Genomic DNA, 14,970 nt, shown 5'->3' with positions numbered 1-14,970 from the left:
AATCTCTAAAACGTTTCAAGATGGCGACTGCAGAGGACTTGAAAGACGGTAAATGATTGATCGTTTGTATCTTTTTTCTATTTTATGCTAAAATGGAATACCACTATACCAGGTCTAGATAAATGAATCTCTATGTCCCAATATTATTTTATGTTAGTGTGCAATTTATTTATTTCAAATCGCTTTAGTGGAGTACAATTCAAGTAGGTAGAGGTAGACATTACTCACATTAGCGACCAATTGCGCTTTGGCCTTTTCTGTATTTTTGACGTTCACATGTTAATAGTTTTAAAGGAGACTCTCGAACATCGTGGTGTTCTTGGTCAAATAAAAGCTAGAATCAGGGCAGAAGTCTTCAATGCTTTGGATGACCAGGCAAGTTTTTACCAGATAAAATGCTGGCATTTCGTGTTAAGTGTGAATGCGAATACTGTGTTAATATTGTAGAGATAAATGTATTATACTCTATTGGTAGCCTTGCTTATCCAGTGCTTATCACCATTTTCCTGTAAATGTAAATGTAACCGAAGTTGGTCGATTAAAGACCATACGTTATAACTATATAAACATTGTAGCTCATTTTCGAAAGGAAAGCTATTTTTTCTTGAAATTTATTCAGAACGAAGAGAAGCCCAGTCTTTCAAACGAGAACATGTTAATGAATGAATTAATCCGCGAGTACTTAGAGTTCAACAAATATAAATACACATTGTCAGTTTTGATGACAGGTGAGAGACAAGGTGTATATGTGCTTGCTTTAGAAGTTTCACTTTTTGGCCATTACAAAATTATTTTTTTAAACAAAGAAAGTGGACAGCCAAAAGAACCGCTGGATCATCAATTTCTCGCAAAAGAACTAAATATAACCGAAGATAATGGGACTACTTCAGTGTAAGTTGTAGAGAATTATAGTTGTTGCACAGACAATTCCCACGTCTAAAAATTTACCAAGCTCTTCTTCGTCCTACTCTAATTAAAAGCTATCGCGAAGTCGTGCATTATCGCTTAGCATTTTCTATATAGCGAACTCAGCTCTTTCACTTTGCCGGTGTTTCTTTCCGCAGGCCTTTGTTGTACGGAATGTTGGCTCATTTCATGAAGGGAAATCGCTCGAGAAACGAGTTTCAACCAACAGCTCGGGTTAACCATAGCGACGACATTTACCCCAAATCAGATTGTAAGTATAAAATATTTACAAATGACCAAAAACTATAAGCAGTTTTAGGATTGTAAAAGTTTGCAAAATTTGCAAGTCCCATCCTAACTCAGAACTTTAGTCTGCTGGGGCGATATTCACATCGTTTTTCGTAGATCAAACTGTAAATTGTATGTACTTTCTGAATATACTTTATCGACTCGATAAAGGACATTCAATGATTCATCGTTTATTATCGCGTTTCGCTCTGCAGCAATAGTGAAATTTTTTGTGATAGTTGTTCGATTTCGCATGGTTTGGTATAAAACAGAGCTGGCTTACTTCTTTGCGTCTCGACAACAAAGATGTGTGTCTTTCATCAAAGACTATATGTTTGGAGCAGTTAAATCATGCTCGACTGATGATAATTTGAACAAAATTTAAATGGTGAAAATACCTGCAACACGGCCACGTTCTTTGCATTTTGTGTTGATGAAAAACAAGAATTATAGTAAAGCTCTTGTGAAGTCTTCATTCACAAAGTTATGTTTCGTCTCGTTCGAGATAATTCCTTCATGACCTTGTTGAGCAATGCGATTATCTCAGCCGTCGATTTACCTTTTCTTGTTCTACCTCGATATATATTAAATTCAGATGGCGTGTATCGATTCCTGGTATGTAATCCATCTCACCTGCATCGACTTTTGTTCGCTTATTGCAATAGAAAAACGAATTCGATGCCTCTTTGGCTGTTTATTGCTCTACATGATGTTACTGTCTACGCTCGAACAACTTTTAGCAGAAGTCATTAAGCTTCCAGCTTCGCTATGAAAGCGAGATTTGCATAAACACAGAAGAAAAGCTTTCTCTGGGGCTTTGAAGACGTCTTTTGTCTCCGTTTAGTTTATGCATGATAGGGCATCTCCCAAGAGGCTACCGTGCGCAATTATTTCCATTGTTCTGATTTGAAAGGCTCTGCACTGTGCATATTTCAGTGCGCAAACAACAGTGCGTAAAATTGAATTTTTAGTATTAGGCGCATGAAATCTTGTGCTCAACATCAATTTCATTTCAGAAGTCAGCTTTCCTCGGGTCAACTGGTTTGCCTATTTTAGGCAGTTGTTATATACCACATTCGACAAAAGGTTTTATCATTTTTAGATAACGAAGACCATCACCCTCGTAAACCAGCTTCGATCAGTATAACCAGTGGAAAAAGGTGACATGATCCGTTCGAGTGGCATAGACCTTGTAAGCCTGGACCAATATAACATGCTTAGGAAAATATTCACAATTTGTCGTGCTCGAAATCCGTCAAAAACGAAGCAAAGCTTTGCATGTAATGAAAAATTGATGTGAATCTGGTATATCCCCACTGTATTTATTCAACTGTGCAAAATATATTTAGATAAATAAATTACTCATCCACCGTATTTTAATGCATATTAAAACAAATTGCTTAAGACTGGCAAAATAGAAAGTGTGTAGAAATGTTTGTTAAACATGCGTAAATCTGGGGGAAATGGTGGAGCCTGGACAAGGGTATGAACATGTAAAGCTGTGATATCGGGTGCAAAACGCTGATCTCTATGCATAGTCCAGTTGCCCAGCGCCATGTTAGCTCATGGTGTTCCTCGATTTTCAATACCTACGGTTGCGGAGTTTCTACCCTCTCCAAGAGCCGGTTTAAAACTGTTAAGAACTATCAGGCGATTCTGATCTGATGCTAGACATAAAAGCTCACTATACCTTTTTATACAACTGGGCTAATAGGTAGCTGGGCTCTGCAAACTATCTTCCTTTCACTACCAAAAACAACACAAAAAGAGTTTTTAATGTTTTATTTTGCTTCTATGATATCAGTTTATATCTTGTACTCGAGAAGAACTCGAAATGAATAAGTTCTTATAAAATATCGCTCAGTTTCAATTTTTACTTATTTTCATTGTACACACTACAATATACTCAAAATTACTATTTCTAAGTGAGTGGCTATGACGTAATACAGGCGATTTCAATTTCGATCGATTTTTTGCAACGGTTCTTTTGAAACAGGTAGTCAGTCCGCTGATCTTAAAATTACACTGGATAAAGCTTCTTTTTCTTGGACTTTGCGATGAATTAATTCTCTTCAATTTGTCTCCAGGAATTCATTACTTTTATGGCTATCGTTGCCGTATCCAGGTAATTTTAGATCAGTAAAATCAATCACATTTAATTATGCATTAGTTTCATTTAATTTAACCCATTTCAAAAACCGGAAAAAACCGATCGAAGATAATTTGCACTAAAATGGAAACCGCATTTATATAATGCTTTGAATTACTTTTAACAGGTTTTGTTGCATACAGAAAAAACTATTTTTATTTCATGTCAAAATTACCAAAAATTACCTATGCTCTTTAGCTTTGAACGAAAGATGATATATTTCGACACTTTTCAATTGGAAAATAAAAGCTAAGAATAATGTCATACCGAATTGAATAGCGAAAAGGGAGAAAATACGGAAATACAATAGGGAATATACGATCTTGCTACATGCACAATATCCTAATATCAGGATATTGTATTAACGATACTAAGCCAGTCGCTGTAAGAAAACTTTAACCGCTTTGAGTGAATAAATCAATAATTGGGAATTGTCTATCAAAAATTAGATAAACATTAAATGGAGTATTGCAACTTAGCGTATCTTGTTTGGTCAGGAATATTATTAATAACAGGCAATTCTGAGGTTTTGTTAATTTTTTTTAAACGCGAAAACTACAATTTTTTGAAACTGTAATATCCCACTTTTTTCTGTTCCCACGGCGGAAATACAATCGAATATCGTTTTGAGATGCTCCATGATTACTCTAATAACATGCACTCAACTTCGATGAATTTTCGACTTGATAATAATCAACTTCTACCATCATGGCCACTCACTCAAGTTAATATATTAGTTAATAACAATAAATTATTCAGACTCTAAATAGAAATATAAATAACAATGTTCAAATCTTTAAAAGTCACGCGTAATCTTTAAAACACTATATAATATCAGAGTTTTTTTAGAATATTTTTTCCAGGTTTTTTTTCACATCAAAACATGCTTGTCAAAAGATAGCAGTAAGTGAATATAGTATAAAAAATTACAAACTATTTAACAAAACTCTCGAACGACAGACAAGGTTCTGTCATTCCATGCAAAACTGCTAAAAATGGGACGCTATATTTGTATTATATGACGTCCCACACGCGGAAGATATATCACGCACAAATATAATTTAATTATTAGGAAAGTTAAAAAGAAAATGAAAAGTCTTGCTAACTTTAAGAAAACTATAATATTCACCAAAATAAACAAAGACGGCTTCCAAACTTTGGAAACGGTCGAGATCCCACAAAAAAGGATACAAAAATAGAACTAAAAATATATCAAATTGCATTGCGTGTTCTTCAGATTGCGTCATTTCTCGGAAGAGAAAAATTGAAAAGCGTGCATATTTCAAAACGTTTCAGTTTTAAATTTTGCAAATGATTGCTCGTATGTAAAATAAGTTCAGCCAAATACGATCTTTAGCCAGAAGAAAATAGTAGAATTAACATGTGTTGGTACGAGTCACGTGTTTTAACGATGGGCAATACAGCCCGCACAGCCCGCACGCAAAATCAAACGGTCACGCACGCTTCACGACGAAAAGTGACACACGTAAATAAAAACACGTCAAAGCAATCAGTAATAATGCACTCAATCAAGACGATGGGATATCTAAGAACATTTACGGTTGATATTCACATACATCAGGGGATAATCAGGAGTGTTGCCGGGAAATCACAGACCCACCTTTTCAGAATGGTCGAGTACACGAGGGTACACATCTGTCGTCTTCTTCAGCCGGACACAAGTTCAGAATCCAAACAGGCCAATCGTAGTGCTCGACGCGGTTTTACTGGTACGAGTCTTGGGTTTGTGATGACGTAATCCTTCGATAGAATGATGCCATTGCCAACATGAGCGGCAATAGTATTTGAAGCAAGACAGCTCGCGACAAAAATATGGGCCTGGGTTCGTGTGACAGGTACCGCATATTGAATCTTCTAGATAAGGATCGACTTGAACCTGCGAGATTAAGAATAAGCGCTTCGTTAGATGTCCATTCAGCAGAAGCATAAAGATCAGAGGCTGGTTGTATAAAAATGTAATTAGAATGGTGATAGAATGGGCCAATCAGAATCTTGTATTTCCGAGTCAACAATGCCTTAGGCACGCAAAATGTGCTCAATAGGATTTTGGTAAAACTATTATTTTAAAGCACTTGCGATATTTAAAGACTCAATTTTTTGGTCTTTGCCATAATTGTGAACGGCAAGTTCTAAGTAACAAATTCCAAGATTATATTGTAACCCAACAATAGCTGACGCCAATGACGTTTTTACGTGATAAAAATAATTGATAGCCCGAAGTGTTGAGACGTTAAAACAAATACACACCAAAATTCTTCCCTTCATCCACAAATCCTAGCCTAGCGGGCGAGAGTTTAATATTATTATTTAAAATATTATTTAAGGCATTTCCGTGCATGCTAAGCGACTGTAAGAGACAAAATACCCGAGGCTCCATTCGCCTCATTATTAATCTTATATATTAATTAAGGTTGAAAGGATTTTAGTTCATTGCAATTCCTTACTTTCTTTGTGAATTTCGGCGTCTTTAACTCTATGAAGCCAGCACAAACAGCTTTCATGTAACTTTTGTGATTGTTAAACGTCACACGACCTGAACCTAAATGAGAATAAAAGCTATGAATTCGCGCGTCGAATAAAATTGCAGGATTTAAGCCCGTGTTTCACTAGGCAAATTTATTCGCGCGACGCGAAGCGATATCTGAAATCCGGTGATGTGATTGGTTTGCGAAAGAATTCGCCGCGAAAAAAGTGGGATCGCTTCCTACTTTTCATCTGTTCGCGCCAATAAATTCGCCAGTGTAAACCGGCTTTAGATTGATTCCCTCAAGACTCGTGTCCTTGAAGAAAGCGAGGAAGAACGCGTTTGGCAGAAGGAAAAGCATTTATAGCAGAATTGAATCTCAGGTTTTTCCGATAAACATTCAAATTAAAAATGTTAAAAGCGTTCGCAGATATAAAGTGTTCTCAATTCGTAGATGGATCAATTTGCAGGGTTCTCGTTAAATGTTGGCACAATTTAAACTAGCACAGACACAATGCAACTAAATTTTGAAAAACAAAAAAATAGCCTCAAGGAGCATTGGTAATCTTCACTACACATTCACAAGGAATTTTTAAACGCCCCCTTGAATTCACAAACACCAAACACTTTTTTATAAGATTTACGCTGATGTATTTAAAATGATTTGTCTCGTTTCTGACCCCATATTCTTTCATTTTTAACTTTTCGAAATGTTGAACATTCTAACTTGCTGCTGCCTTGTATATTTGAGTGAATTTACGCAGAATTAATTATCAGGTTTAAACGGAAAAGACCGTAGCGACTAGTTCCCTTTAGCCCCTAATAACATGTTATTTATGACAAGGCAAGATAAAGAAAGATATTCCTATGTTTTCCTAGCCGAGTGGCCCTAGTTTGTTACTTGCAAAAATCCTAATCCCGAATGGGGTGATTTTCAACCGTATTGAGCACGAAACACGAGTTAGTGTTTCACATAAAAACGAGGTAATTTTGTGGAAAGTGGATTTACGTAAGATCTAGAATCGATTTCGTTCCATGCTCATGCACGGATACCACAAAGACTAAGACAGAAAACGGTAAATACATCCGGGTGGAATTCACCACGATAAAAAAGGTCACAACATGTGTGACGATTTGAATTTTTTCCAAAGTTATTGGCGAGTTCTTCTTTATATGCAAAGTCATAATCAGAGCTATGACGGCAAGAAAATTTCACATGTTATGAGAAAACTTCACCTTGCTGACACAAAAGTTCGTCGGGTGAATATAGTCAATTTATACTCCATTAATGCTACATGAAAATACATTTTTTTATTGCTATCAAAACCGATTCCCAAAGAATTATATTTTTGATCGACACAAGGCGAGCTTTTTCAATATGGTCAACAGCACCTACCTATTGGATACTTATGTTTATCTGTATCAATTCCCGCGTACACGACACCGCCAAAGAGATCTTGCATGATGTGGGCGAGACCCTCGGCATTAAGCATTCCATGTAAGCCTCCAACAAACACAGTCTTACTTGGATCAAGCTTCTGGTAACGGCCGCAAACGTAATTGCTGTCGACCAACACCCACGGGATCACCTGAACCTTAACACGATGGACGAAAAAAAACAAACTCGACAATTAAAGTCCGTTCACCCTTGTATTTTTTGTGCAGCAATTTTTAGTGCGATTTTGTAACAGATGGAAACGAGGGAATAGTTATATGAAAGTTCTGTCCATAAGTGCCCTTATTTGAACGTCCGTAACTTATCCACTCGATCACATCTGTCAGAAATCGCACCTTAAATCACAGCGAAAATCGCTCGTGTGAATCGTAGTATTAGGTGGGGGCGATTTCGCCTCACAATTTCATGTAGAGCTTTGGTCTTTTGACGACCGGTCCCTGGTCGCTTTTAAGCGAGGACATACGAAAGTTTTTCCCGAACGAAACTGTTTCATTGTACGAAACTAGCGACTTAGTTTCTTCCGTATGAGTGCCGTACAAGTCGATGTTTACATCTGGGGTAATTTTTTTAAATCTCAAATAGCGCGCTAAGCCTGGTTTATATTTTATTATATTTTGTTGATGAATATTTATGGTGGTTGCTCTGTTCGATAATTCGGAAAATGAAATCTCTTTTGAACCTGGGGAAGAATTTCTGGAACAATCTACTCAACTTAATATACTAATAAACTGATGGAAAGTTTGAGTTGTGGATTAGCAGTGATCCAGCAGGGTCAAGCCGCCGACCGGCTTTTGAACAACCGGCCGTTAGACGATAATCCTAATATGGATGATCCTATTATTGAACAAGACCGAGATAACGTTGATGTACAAATCTTGCTGTATAGGGGTGGGGGAGGGGATTGTAATGTAACATTCTCTGTTGTTAACTCAAAAGCAAGAAGGTTGGAGCGTTGGTAAAAACATGGACTTTTGAGCCTCAATATCAGTGAGCTGTAATAAAACCTGGAACGCTAACTTGGCCGCCATCTTTGAAGCCAAACTTGAAGGTAGTTTTTTAAGATTTTAAACGTTTGAGACAGATGTAGAGAGTGATTACCTACGTAGAACTATGTAAAATACAATCATTTGCTAATTTTTATAAAAATCGAACGAGAAACAGAGTCAACAACTCAGTTTTTGCTGCCTCAATTTTTGGCTTCAGCCTAATATCACGCTGAACCATAGGAGTTAGCGTTCCAGGTTTTATTACAGTTCACTGCTGAAAATCGAGAATGAGTGCAGGAAATGTAAGTAGACATGATGGAGCACTTACTTCCTTGCATCGGATGCGCCTGCTAGACAATTGAAAGTACCAATCGCCTCCATTACTGCAATCTTGGGTACAAGACGAGAGTAACGCTTTGATGGATTTTTCAGAGTCGAACACCAGATACACGTAACCTATAAATCGTGTAGAACAATGAACATTTCAGCATAAGATGTACCAGGATAAAAAGAATAGGTCACCCCATTGGTTTGGCCTTTAGGGAATTTATATTATATAAAGGAAACGCAAAGGACAGGCACGTGATTATGAGTGGCCGAACTCGTGAAGTAAATTCACTACGTAAAGGAATTTTTTGATCGAAAGATGATTTTCGCCACATTTTCTTTTCAATTGTGCCCGGTCAAGGCAATCCGCTGGACTGGCAAAAAATCTGTGGGCACACGGGTATCACCCGTAACGTTTACTTTAAATGAGGTTTGCGAGAAAGGTTCAAAGCCGAATGTTCACTCGAATTAATCACATGCATGTATATTATGTACCAAAAAACCATGCAATATTACATAACGCTGCTTGGCACCTGACGTCATTTTGAGGAAAGTTTTCAAAACTTGAAATCCTACCCGGAGGAACGTTGAACTCGGTTTGCAACTCTGCAAAACCCGCTACTGACGGATTGAAGAGAAAATGAAGCGAAAATTTTCGTTCGTTAAAAAAGTTCCGTCTAGTGGAAACCGCCCTCGGTCGATGAATGCTTCATGAAGTATAAAAGCCGTGAAATGTGTGCTACAAATTTCCATAAACGAGAATAGAAATATCTGAGGATAAGTTGCTCATCATTTTGCAGCTTCTACGACTACGTTCTCAAGCATGCCTTCTTCGAAGTCAATTCACGAGAAATTATAAATGTTTTTAACCGATTTCCTATTATTTAAAACTTAACTAAACAAATAAGGACTAAAATGTATACAAAAACAATCTCTTCACATGTTTCTTTTCAAAGGCAACATATATACAAACGTGTTTAGACAACTCGGAGACAGGGCGAGAGTAAAGCACCACAGCAATGTAAATTCTCCTGAGTCATCATAGCTACACACGATCATTTTGTATTTTGACATGTTCAAGAAGGCAAAACTGGTGGCAACTACTTAGGACAATGAGTTCGGCTAATTTATTATACACAACTTACGCAAGACGGTTTACTTTCATCGATAGGTTTGCGTTTCTTTAAATATTTACAGTTTTGACGTTGATTTGAGACGGTGTTTACGTGGGCCAAAAAAGGAAAAGCCGTATTTGAATTATTTATCTGGCGCCAGGATGTGACGCCGCATCCATCGTGTCAGTGCCAGTGGCATAAGAATTATTGAGATCAGGGGAAAAAGGAATCGTTCGGCCTACATGCATGCAACTTCATGGAATACACGAGAGAATTTATTCACCTTTGGGAGGGTTAACAGCATGTCTTCCTTCTTTTCCCGGCCATTCAATGCGGACATTGCCAAATGGTTTGAACGACTGAATAAGAGTACCTAAAAAACACACAATATCAAGTCTATAGCGTCAGCAATCCGAGAGACATGGGCAAAGCCAGCGCCGAATTTAATACGCTGGGTTTGCAGTAAATTATAGAATTTGGCCATGAGTCGAAAAGATCTTTTTCGCCGCATAACATTATGATAATTTAATGTTTAATGTCAGTTAATTGTTCACTAAAAGAACTGCTTACTGCTACTCTCACGTAAAATATTTTCCTCAACTTTTTTTGCTTAAGCACTCAGTGCAGACTACTTTAAACGCTGCGAGATGAAACGATGCTGGGTAACATGCAAGATATAATTTTCAGGCGATTGATTTCCTTTCACTGACACTATCAATTTACGACGGAGGTCTGAGCTGAAATAATATATTTGCTAGAGAAATTTCTCCTAGGATCATGGGAACAAGCAGTCAAAACAATACAAGATAAAGACTTTTTTGAAACACGCTTGAATATGGAGTTTGTGGGCACACGTTTACCTTGGTTTATAGTGGTTTTTATAGTTTAAACAACAAATTTCTGCATATTAGTTTAACTGACTTGACTGTGCTGACTTACATTTTAGGGTTTTAAACACGGCTTTATAATTTCTATTAATGTACACTATCATTAATTTGTTATAACTTATTTCGTAGCCTAGTAATACATACTTTCTGTTATATCCCAAGGAACACCTCCTAGAAACACCTTTGTAGAGTATGTTGGGTTCTTGTAGTGACGAGGAGGAAGCTGTCCACTCCAGGTGTATGTCACTTCGTTGCTGGTTGCTGAAGCATAAATGGTTGGCTTGTCAGTGGTTTAAACTGCAGGTGTATACCATCATAAAATGCAAGCAGTTGGGGAAACAAAACTGCTATATAGCAGGGCTTTTTTCTGGGAGTTTTTTAGATAAGATGTTCTGGTAGAATAAGGTTACCTTCTAGTTTACCCACACCCCAAGGTAACCCCACACCCCAAGGTACCCACATTCCAAGGTACACACACCCCAAGGTACCCACATTCCAAGGTACACACACTCCAAGGTACCCACATTCCAAGCTACACACACCCCAAGGTACCCACATTCCAAGGTACACACACCACAAGAACCCACATTCCAAAGTACACACACCCCAAGGTACCCACATTCCAAGGTACCCACACCCAAAGGCACCCACATTCCAAGACACCCAAACCCCAAGGCACCCAAACCCCAAGGCACCCAAACCCCAAGGTACTTGTACAACAAGTTAATTTTAAAAACAAACTTACAAGCAGCAGCCTGTTGGAGAATGGCTTGTCTTATATCCTGCTGCATTGGAGAAATTCCTGTGTTAGAGTTTGGTGTGAACCCCCATCGTCTGTCCATCAGCAGGTTTGCAGTAGACATTGGAGACAATGGACCATTCTCGGGGCTGCCCAACGACTGCTGCTGTTCCTCAAGGTGTTGGCATTGGTGGGTGGAAGGCATCACAGTGTGACGAGGAATGAACGAGCCGGGAAAGCCGAACACCATGGAGTGGTCCAACTCTGCAGAGGCCGGTGAGAGTGGGGAGAAGGTGGGTGGTGTTGGAGGTAAGCTGCCAGGAGGGGTAATCCATCCACCCATGGATTGACATGCTGTCGGGCAATTCATCCTGGATATTAGATTTCTACCCTGTGAAAAAAAATGAGATGAGAAGACTTCAACTAAACTATCCTCTATCTATAGTGAAGTAGGGATAAGTATTCTAGGAAATATAAAGGGGTGTAAGAAGTCTCCACCTTTAAAAAACTAGCATAGCAGCTGTTAAAAAATACTTTTTTCCAGATAAAAATTTATCCAGATTTGTTCAGATTTATTAATCTGATTGGGTTAAAAAAATTGTGACCTCAAAATCCGTCACTGAATCCAGTGAATAGGCTCAGATCAGGGTCACCCCCTCCGATAAATGGGAAGTGGGGGTGTCTAAACACAAGTGCATAATATATAATTAGAGGTGGGGATGTCTAAACACAAGTGTATAATATATAATGAGAGAGTGTTTACGGAAATGAGAGACATAACACAAATAAAGGCATTCAGACAGTCTGTAATGGCACACAAAAAAGGCCATAATGACCTTCATTGGCAGATTAACGCGGTCCGGTCAACGAACTAACACTGATATCTTATTATAAATGTACGGAAAAAAGCTTGGCGATTTGCTTAAAGATACAATTTTTTGTTCACCAAGACCCCACTTCATCTGTTTAGCATACGTAGAAAAGGCCAATATTAACTAAAAATTTAGCGAAGCGTTGAAAAATGTGGAATATTTACCCCAAACACATCGTCTTGACCGTATCGCGTCATTGCGATCGCTTTCACTTTTTTACTGTCGAAAAGCCGGCCGAATGCTCCACAACAAAAATATTGTTCTTATAGTTGCTGTTAAACCTCGATAAAACGCACAGGGGTAAACTTTATATTTTCAATCTAAACCGAACAGTCAACAAGACTATATTTGTATTTATTTATTATTCATTTATTCAACACTAGCGATATTGGTGTACTTGAACCAACATTTATACACAAAACATACTTCGTATTTAAAACCTTTTCAGAAATTCTACTCTTTTTTAATAAGTTGCTGCAATCTTTCGAAAAACCATCTTTTGACAGAGAGCAAAATACATTAAAGGGAAAAAAAAGAAGCGACTTCCTTTATAAAAACAAGGGGAAGGAAGTTTTGCATTTGTACGCGCAGTGGAAAATTAATAACAAAGGTAAATTAGTTACATGCAAGTTTTCATTGTTCTCGGCTATTAGCGACTATTATAATTATTTACAAAATATACACAGGCAAAATATGAATCAAACATACCATGATAGCTTCGAGACGAAGCTCGTCTTCAACAGGACTGCAAGATCTCGAACTGGTCGGCGTCGGAGGAAACGATGACCAGCCATTACTTGGTTGAGGACTTGAAAACGAACCCGGAGCAAAGGGGCTCGAAAATCCACAGTTTGCATTTAGAATATCTAAAAGAGCGTTAATTGCGAGGTTAAAAGGTCACAAGGTGTTCCGGACAAGCCGAAGCAAAACTTTTTTATGTACTTTTCTCTCCTGCGTTAAAAATGCATTATAAGCATCATTTCATCGAACTAAAAATCGTCCTACATACCTGGTCTCTTGGACGTTTCGGATCCTTGTTCGAGAAGCGCATTTATGTTCGTGAACATGTCCACACCTGAATCATCAGAGTCGGTCTAAAACGAAGACCACCCGTAGATAATAAAATATAAACAAAGTGAACGGAAAATTTGAAAGAAAATTAAAGCGGAACAAAACGAAAATTATCCATATTTTCGCTTTATGGACTCTTTCGGTTTGCTTTTGGCAATGCGACAAAGACGTTTGTTTCAATAGGAATTAATTGTTAATATATCTAAAAATACGACATGACATTTCATTGTAAATCTCGTTCTTCAGAACTTACACAGTGCTACTTCAGCAAACGGATAATTGATTGCATGCTTTAAATCGTCCGTAAATGTATACAGAATATATATTATTTGCTTAGACCAAACATTTCAAACAGACGCAGACTTGAAAGAACCCTTAAAGCTATATTTCTTGTCATTCTAAAACCTACGAATTGCGGTTCTGTTAAATGTCATCAACAATACAATAAAATTTGACAGTGAAAAAGCGAATATAATTGTACAAACGAACATGCAAAGACCCTCTATGGACAGGATATTACGTGTGACGATTCTTGTTCGTTTATTTATAACGAGCGCCGTAAAGTCCCTTCAAAGCGACAAACAAGCCTGTAGAAATGGCTTGTATAGCGTAAAGATTATGTACTCAGAGCTAAAGTAATCCACAACAATTCTTAAACGAGTTATCCAGACAAACAGTGCAAGTAAACACAGTATATAAATCACGGTCACGAGTGACTCACCTTAATAAATGCCATGATGGTATAGGAAGTTTAACCTTTACTAATGCCGAGCCAAGATAAGTGTAAATTATCGAAGTTGTTTCAATGTACCTCGTCTCTGAGCCTTGTTTGAATCCAAGGCTTTCTCATGATTTAAGCCACGATATTCCTCACACTTTATATAACACCACCAGCTTAGCAAGTAAACCAGTCTGGCGATAAATCCCACGTGTGAAAAAATCTACTTTGTTTTGGCAAGATAAGTGCGTGTCATTGGTCAATATTCAAGAACTTTGTTCGCGAAAGCCAATCACCGATGTCGATATGACTAACAGGAAGTGAGGAGGTAGGTCAATTCCAAATTCGTACTCTTACTGCAAAATGTAAATTTCAATTTTTGGTATCGTTTCCCTGCTCTCCAATCAAACAATGGGTGCTCTCAAATTGCCGAAACTACAACAGAAAACGAAAATTGGACATTGTACGTTAAATACACACACTGGCCATTACCTGCAATGTTTATTTTTGCATCAAACGCGCAAAAGTAAAAATATCAGCAGCTGTTTTGGCCAAATGCGCAACACGTACGCGCGAGCTAATTCGGGCAACGTTTATGTCAACAATCTTCCGGTACAATTTTTAAAATGCGATATTCAAAATTGATCATCAGTGCAAAACAAGGCGCACTCGTATATACCTGTTTAGCTTGCGTCAGACGCACTTCGGTCGAAATAACTTTCTAAGAATACCCACAGAAATGCAGGTAAGTCAGATTAAAGAGTCGGGTATATTTGATAGCGCAGTTTTTATATGTTCGTACACAAGTAACATGTAAAATCCTGTTCCGTGGAACACACATGACGTGTATTGTGGGGCGCCAGCTTAATTCGGTAGCAATCAAGGCTTGAAAGACACGTGCATGAATGATTGTCTATTAGAACTTTCACGTATTTCGGCGTACCGAATGTTTCTGTGAAAGAGATATGACC

General features: G+C 37.8%; 2 protein-coding genes across 2 annotated transcripts; one reads left to right on the top strand and one right to left on the bottom strand.

Moving 5' to 3' along the window:
• Positions 1 to 11: 11 nt before the first annotated feature.
• LOC114522896 (lisH domain-containing protein FOPNL-like) lies at positions 12 to 2,528 on the top strand. The gene is made up of 6 exons (XM_028543675.1): positions 12 to 48; positions 287 to 375; positions 620 to 728; positions 807 to 891; positions 1,065 to 1,177; positions 2,297 to 2,528. Exons 1-6 carry the CDS (start codon positions 21 to 23, stop codon positions 2,356 to 2,358), a joined length of 486 nt encoding a protein of 161 aa, XP_028399476.1. The 5' UTR covers positions 12 to 20; the 3' UTR covers positions 2,359 to 2,528.
• Positions 2,529 to 2,969: 441 nt separating this feature from the next.
• Positions 2,970 to 14,202, bottom strand: LOC114522960 (cytoplasmic polyadenylation element-binding protein 1-like). Its single transcript, XM_028543747.1, has 10 exons — positions 14,003 to 14,202; positions 13,220 to 13,304; positions 12,919 to 13,076; positions 11,345 to 11,729; positions 10,744 to 10,860; positions 9,996 to 10,085; positions 8,599 to 8,726; positions 7,225 to 7,423; positions 5,809 to 5,903; positions 2,970 to 5,240 (listed from the first exon to the last, which is right to left on the bottom strand). The coding sequence occupies exons 1-10, from the start codon at positions 14,015 to 14,017 to the stop codon at positions 5,028 to 5,030; spliced, it is 1,485 nt and encodes a 494-aa protein (XP_028399548.1). The 5' UTR covers positions 14,018 to 14,202; the 3' UTR covers positions 2,970 to 5,027.
• Positions 14,203 to 14,970: the final 768 nt, after the last annotated feature.

The sequence above is a fragment of the Dendronephthya gigantea genome, unplaced genomic scaffold (genome assembly GCF_004324835.1).
Source record: "Dendronephthya gigantea isolate DGI-Jeju-01 unplaced genomic scaffold, DenGig_1.0 000024F, whole genome shotgun sequence".
Lineage (NCBI taxonomy): Eukaryota > Metazoa > Cnidaria > Anthozoa > Malacalcyonacea > Nephtheidae > Dendronephthya > Dendronephthya gigantea.
Note: the sequence above shows the minus strand (reverse complement) of the source record. Positions and strands in the feature narration are given on the sequence as shown.

Bases quoted from the DNA above. Each gene is read 5' to 3' on its own strand.
- LOC114522896 (XM_028543675.1), top strand. From the start codon at position 21: ATGGCGACTGCAGAGGACTTGAAAGACG. The intron at 49-286 runs GTAAATGATTGA...ACATGTTAATAG, and splicing joins TGCAGAGGACTTGAAAGACG to TTTTAAAGGAGACTCTCGAA. The intron at 376-619 runs GCAAGTTTTTAC...AAATTTATTCAG, and splicing joins TCAATGCTTTGGATGACCAG to AACGAAGAGAAGCCCAGTCT.
- LOC114522960 (XM_028543747.1), bottom strand. The intron at 5,904-7,224 runs GTAGGTGCTGTT...ATTCTCATTTAG, and splicing joins TAAACATAAGTATCCAATAG to GTTCAGGTCGTGTGACGTTT. The intron at 5,241-5,808 runs GTAAGGAATTGC...TTAATCTCGCAG, and splicing joins CGCCGAAATTCACAAAGAAA to GTTCAAGTCGATCCTTATCT.